This window comes from Pistacia vera, unplaced genomic scaffold (assembly GCF_008641045.1).
Source record: "Pistacia vera cultivar Batoury unplaced genomic scaffold, PisVer_v2 Contig111, whole genome shotgun sequence".
NCBI classification, from domain to species: Eukaryota; Viridiplantae; Streptophyta; class Magnoliopsida; order Sapindales; family Anacardiaceae; genus Pistacia; species Pistacia vera.
In genome coordinates this window covers 155,084-161,847 of record NW_022195149.1, presented here as the reverse complement: position 1 = coordinate 161,847, position 6,764 = coordinate 155,084, and the positions used below count along the sequence as shown (strand labels likewise).

At 37.0% G+C, this 6,764-nt stretch overlaps 2 protein-coding genes across 2 annotated transcripts; both read left to right on the top strand.

Moving 5' to 3' along the window:
- Window positions 1-1,142: 1,142 nt before the first annotated feature.
- LOC116140839 (50S ribosomal protein L13-like) lies at window positions 1,143-3,629 on the top strand. Its single transcript, XM_031426416.1, has 5 exons — window positions 1,143-1,312; window positions 1,574-1,645; window positions 1,981-2,147; window positions 2,389-2,500; window positions 3,108-3,629. The coding sequence occupies exons 1-5, from the start codon at window positions 1,271-1,273 to the stop codon at window positions 3,375-3,377; spliced, it is 663 nt and encodes a 220-aa protein (XP_031282276.1). The 5' UTR covers window positions 1,143-1,270; the 3' UTR covers window positions 3,378-3,629.
- A 309-nt stretch (window positions 3,630-3,938) lies between these two features.
- LOC116140525 (sister chromatid cohesion 1 protein 2-like) lies at window positions 3,939-5,362 on the top strand. Its single transcript, XM_031426154.1, has 3 exons — window positions 3,939-4,027; window positions 4,465-4,598; window positions 4,664-5,362. The coding sequence occupies exons 1-3, from the start codon at window positions 3,939-3,941 to the stop codon at window positions 5,290-5,292; spliced, it is 852 nt and encodes a 283-aa protein (XP_031282014.1). The 3' UTR covers window positions 5,293-5,362.
- Window positions 5,363-6,764: the final 1,402 nt, after the last annotated feature.

Genomic DNA, 6,764 nt, shown 5'->3' with positions numbered 1-6,764 from the left:
GATTTTGGGAATAATATTGGATAGTTGAATAGAAGAGTGTTATGAGATAAAATTTAAAAACTTATAAAAAAAAAACCTCATATGCTAATTTAACTAAACACCTCAATATATAAAAATTTTGTTAAATGACAAAAATACTCCCATCACCCACAGTGTCAGATTCTGACCACCATCATCAGAATCTAGTCGAAAAATATCGTTACGATACAGACTAGTCGGATTTACAAGTAAGGCATCGATATGATATTTTCTAACTAGATCTACCACACATCTAACCGAAAAAGGTTAAATTTATGGCCAGATCTAGTTATCGATGATCGAAAAAGTCTAGATCTGACGGTCATTTCTTTGACTGTCGTTGACGGCTAGATATAGATCTGGTAAAAAAAGGTTAGATTAGTGAATTATTAGTCTATTTTTGTCGTTTATAGACCATTGTGATAGATTTTGGCTATCAACGATTATGATTGTCAGAATCTGACAAGTATGGGTGGATTGAGATATTTTTATTAATATTTAAAATTTTTTTTGAGGATATTTATAAAATTAATAAATTTAAGAAGTTTAAAAGTAATAAAAAATATACTAATATTTCTCAAATAATAAAATAAATAATATTAAAAAAAAGATTTGAGGATATTTATAAAATTAATAAATTTAAGAAGTTTAAAATAATAAAAAAATATACTAATATTTCTCAATTAACAAAATAAATAATATTAAAAAAAAAATTAAAAATATAGATAGGAATAATATGGCAAACGCAACTTAGAAAAGGCTAAAGTAGCAAGTGGGTGACATGGCAAATAGCGTCACTTTGTAAAGGATTAAGAAATGAGTTTTCTTTAGTACATTAATACATTAATCAGGTGTCACTGCCAGTACATTAATGAGTTTTCACGTTACTGTGCATATCTTAAAATAAACCTGAAAAAAAGGGCTTAACATTGGGGCTTGGGCTCTCGATATTGGACAACTTACTGCCCAAAAGATAAGATCCAAATTAAGTTACAAGCCCAACTCAAAAAGCAGTTTGCTGTGAAAACATTGAGCACTTGTCCTTTCCAGGAAGAAAACCCTACTCTTCAGGGTTTATACAGGTCAGTCTAATTTTTTTTTTTTTTTTTTTTTTTTGGGGGGGTTTGTGTTAATATTTGTATTTAGTTTTAATTTTCTTTTGTTTTATGTTTAGGATTTAGCTTTTGTTGATCTTGTCTTTGGTTGGCGTTATACAGGTGAATGATTTGTGTTTAAATATAAAGCAAGAACAATGGCGAATCAAGCAGCCGCATCATTTAATGGCAACTTAAAGGCAATTTCGTTTCCTCTCATTCATCTCTATGTATTTGTATTTGTATTTGTATTTTCTTATGTTTCATTTGTCGAAATCATAAACTAGAACCTTCAATGCAATGCATGCGAAATGTTTGTTAAATGTACCAAACGAGTCGGTGTATTGGTGAAACATAGTTTAATCGAGAAGTTGGCCATACTGTTAAAAATTTTACGAAGTTTGTTTTGTGATTGCCTGTACATTCGATAACGGACAGCACCCCTTTTCTAATTTATGCAGAAAGCAGTTGCTGGTATTAGGCGTATCAATCTGGAAGGTCTACGATGGAGAGTTTTCGATGCCAAAGGCCAGGTTGGACATATTACTCATTTTCTTTTCACATGCTATTGTTTCTTAGAGAATATTGGGCTAGATAATCTGAATACCGATCGTTTTGTTGGAAGGTTCATGTTTTCTGTTTCTGAATTATAAGACTGATGCTTGGTGAAAGGAAACTTCTAAGTGAATCGGCTTATTTTTTGTTCAAACTAAGCTGACAGAAAGCAGATTGAAGTTTTGCTGAAGCAACTGGTTTCTTGATTCATATTCTGTTGATATGTTCACGATCCCATAGGATTTGAATTGTTTCATATTGTACTTGAGTTATGAAGTTGGTGAAAGATAATGGTAACCTGCTTTCTATGTAGGTCCTTGGGAGATTAGCGTCTCAAATAGCTACTGTGGTACAAGGCAAGGATAAGCCCACCTATACTCCAAATCGTGATGATGGGGATATGTGCATTGTGCTTAATGCAAAGGATATACAAGTTACTGGGAGAAAACTTACGGATAAGTTCTATCGCTGGCATACTGGGTAATTTTAACGGATATTAGACAACTATTTGGTTTATATTATACTTCACTTTGACCTTCTTTTAGTTGAGTTTGGAGAACTGTAAGTGAATGCTTATTAAGTGGCACAGACAAATGAAATATCAGCTGATTTTTCAAATTTGCTAATGGGAAAGGAAACGTGTGTTGTTTCAGTTTCATTCATGTAGTTTCTGAGTTCAACTTGCTTTTTATCTGTCTTAGTGTGTATCTGTATTCCTTAGGTATATAGGCAACCTCAAGGAAAGGAGTTTAAAGGACCAGTTGGCCAAGGACCCTACAGAGGTTATTCGCAAAGCTGTCCTACGCATGCTTCCAAGAAACAAGTTGCGTGATGTAAGTATAATAGCTAACACATTAGATGAAGTACCTTTTTCTCATTTTTTGACATGGTTTTTTAACGTGCTTTGGTACCTTTTTTATTTTCATTGTAATTTTACTGTTTTAAATTGAGTATTAATATGCCTATATTTTTGGGTCCAGCTCCTAAGACCCTGGAAAATCTTTAACTTTGTGCTGGAATGTTTGAGTTATGTACTTGAATTGGTATGGAACAAATATGATTCTCTCTTGGTTGATCCTTGTGGAGAATAACTATTGTGGCATTTTCATTTGAAAAGCTTACGAAAACCTTCAAATATGTATCTTAACTTTATCAGAAACAGAATTATTTCTGGATTAAAGCATGTGGTGTACCACTAAAATTACCCAGTTGACTCTGGGTCAACATTCTCTAATAGTTTTATATCCATGCTATCTAAAATTCCCACAGTTACCATTGTTTGTGTGCATTCCTATTTCAAGGTTATAGTGAGTATACCCTGTGTTTTATCTTTTTCCTATTGGTGAAAGTACGTTGTGTGAATTTGTGTAGTACAGGTGTCCATGTCGACATGCTACTTTTGCTTCAATATTTGGTTTAAGCAAATTGTTGTGGATGCAGGATAGAGATCGAAAACTTAGAATATTTTCTGGAAGTGACCACCCGTTTTGTGACCGACCTCTTGAATCATATGTCATGCCACCTCGAACAGTTAGAGAAATGCGACCCCGTGCAAGACGAGCCATGATTCGAGCTCAGAAAAAAATTGAGGAGCAGCAGCAACAGGGTGCCGATGATATGAAAAAAGGCAAAAAGAAAGAAGGTGAAACACCCAAGAAGTTGAAACAGAAGTGGTTGGGACAGTTGTGGCTGCATGAAGGGCTCATATAGTTTTTATTGGCTTCTATAATTGGGAAAACACCAGTGTCTGTATGTAACCTCACAGAATTCTGGGCTCCAGTTATCTCATTTTTTTAATGTTACTAGCATGCCTGGTTTTTGAAATTTATTAAGGTCTCGAAATTTTAAGCAAAGTGAGAACAGGGCTATTGGGTTTGGTTCTCTGAATTTAAGGTGGGCGAACAATTGATGGAATAACCTTGTAGGGAGTATGTATTGAAGTATTCCGTTTCTTCTCTTTTCTTTTCGGAAGCAGTACATTCAATTATTCGATCGCTATTTCCTATAGCTATATTATGACAAGTTTACAAAGAAAGAACAGGATCATACAATCTTATAATCGCATTTGTCCACATGCACAGGCTGCACTACCAGCAATTCTTTTGCCTGTCCATCTATCTAACCTCTGCTATTACAGAAGGGAAGGCTTGAAAATTTGTAAAATAAAGCATAGAAAATCCCGACTAGCTTAAAAATGAAGTTTATAAAATCTTTACACTGCATTTGACTCGTGTGAGATGGTTGCTACATCCCAGTAAGCTTTTTCCCGAAATGGATAATACCTACAAGGCTACAATCTATACGTTCATGACCGAGTATTCTGATTGTGGATCAAGCTATCAGAATTACGTTTCATCAGTGTGATGCGGAGCTCTGTATTCAAAGATGTACATTTAACTGCTGCTACATTAACGGCTAAAGAGTTTTTCATTATAGATCCCATGGGTCAGTGATTATATGACAAATAATTCTTAAAACTCTCTATGGCATTATATTATTAGAGGGGTGAATATTAGAAATAAACAAAGCAAATTAAAATGAATTACGTAAAGCCATGCAGCATTACCATCTAAAAGAGTTTGAATAGGGAGTTTGTATATGTATTATTATTCTTACATGAAAGCACCTTAATTTGATGCAACTGATCCTGAAAGATAAAAGATTTTAGTTACATGTCCATGTTTGATTGACTCCCAAAAGCATATTCTTCTTATTATTGGGTAAAGTGAGGACCCTAGTTAGGATGTCATTATCTTAGCAATTGTACAATGTATGATGTTCTGTTCAACTTTTGCAGTCTAATTAGGCAACATATAGAAGATGCAAGTGACTTGGTGTCAAAACGCAGAAAAGTTCGTACTGCTCTCACTGCCTGGAAAGCCTTGCCGATATCCAATCTTTCACGGGGTTTCTCCTTGCCTTTGCTGCCTTGTAAGTAAATGTTATATTTGCTCTCTCATTTCCTAGTTGTATTATTACTAACCTTTTTTTTGCAGGTTCAGAGCTTACTCCCCTTTTTTGCCAAGAGAGATGGAAGATTGCAGGGACTGCTGAAATAGTGGAGCCTTTAGAACCAGAATCTCCTGCTGTTGGTGGATCGATGGAGCGACTGGCTGTTGCTCCAGAAACACCTACAGCTAGATCTTTAGGGCAAATCGATGTTGCCCCAGAAACACCTACAGCTAGATCTTTAGAGAAAATGGCTGTTGCTCCAGAAACACCTTCATCTAGATCTTTAGAGCAAATTGCTCCAGAAGCACCTACAGTTAGATCTTTGGAGCAAATTGCTCCAGGAACACCTACAGTTAGATCTTTAAAGCTAATGGCTGTTGATCCTGAAACACCTAGCAGATCTGAACAAATGTCTGTTGCCCCAGAAACACCCATATCACAGTTAGCGGCTACAACACCACCTGAGACTCCAGAGAGCCTCAGAAACTCTCACTCGGATACAGTAAGACCAGCTCAGTCATTTCAGATTACAGAGAAGGAGCCATCAAGCAAGATTCAAGGATTCAACCGCACTCTGATTACCGAGGTAAAGAAATTAAGCAAGCTTTATTGTAATGTTGCTTTTCTTTTAAGAGGCAGTAAATGCTGTCATTGCATATTGCATGTAGACTGAGGTGTATATTACTTGTGCTCGTGTAAATTTGTAATCGTACTTAGCAACAATTCAACAGAGAACCCATTGTACTAGCTAGCTTGTAAAACAATAACAACAATGATAATGTCACAAGATGCATGGCTCTGTTACGTGTTTGATGATGCAAATAATGTTAGCAAGATACACTAAACAACATTGCATATTTGGAATGTTGAACAATGTGAATGTGGACCTTCAACACTAGATCAAAAGCAAGTTCCTAACTGAGGTTTGATTTCAGAAGCTTCAACAACTTATTCGTTGGTCCATGAAATTAACCATGTGATAGCCATATTAGAAAAGAACGAAGCAGATGAACGACTGGCCATTGTGGCTTATATTTTCAGCTTTGCCATTCTCCATGTAATGTAAGATCCTACCGTATCATATTTTGTGCACATAATGTCCTCTCATGGAAAAGCACAAGAGCGAAGGAAGGAAGAATAAAAAAATGAAAAGAAAAGCAAAAAGTTTGTTATGCCTGAGAAAGTAGGGCTGATGTAGAGCTTTGTCAGCATGGGTGGTTGGAGCTTGAGAAGGTTCTACATCCACTCAGATGCAGCCACGTCGCGTGATGACGTGAGTAGCATGCTCCTGCCAGTGCAGTGGGTATGCGTCAGGTTGGTGAAAGGCTAGAAAAGGTCCACGTGTCCAATCCCTGCACAAGTCGAGGAAATCACCCGGGCAGGTGAGTAATGGGACGTAGAGAAGGATTTGCACGACATCTGCCCCACTCACAGATTTAATAATCATTATCTTAATTCCTCCCACTATAAATAGAGGGCTCCTCTCCCGTTTCTGAGCTTAGCTAATTTTTCTCTGAAATAGCATACACACACACTCTCTCTCCCTATTGTATTTCTTAAGCTATAAATCAATTCGTTGAACGCGACCTGACTTCACTCATTAATACAATATCAGTGGACGTAGGATTCGCTTGTTTGAGCATCCGAACCACTTTAAACATTGTTCTTCATCCCTTACTCAATCAAACACCCTCATAATCACGTGTGACTTCTGAGTCCGCTCAGCATCTCCCACGTGCAAATAGTTTAGCGCTAGAAGGAAGGCTGATTTAGTATGTTCTTCATCAGGAGAATCTTTGACTAATCGGTCCCACTATAACAAATGGCTCGTTGATTTGAATCTGAGAGAACCAATTATGGTGACGAAGAGATCCTCCAGGTGCAAGAGGACACTTCTCCCAAGGTGCCCTCAGCCCCGCAAAATATCGTGGGGGATATCTCTTCAAGCTCACGGCTTGATCCAACCATCATGAGCTACCTGGAGAGGTCCAACAATACTCTCCAAACGGTTAGCCAAAGGCTGGACTGGCTGAATCAGGTCGTACCACCCGAATCAAATGAGGCGATGCTACCGCCAAAAACGCCTGCAAGTCGCATAAAAGCGCGGAAAAGGGTAAAAGCCCATAACACGCGCATTGCAGTGCG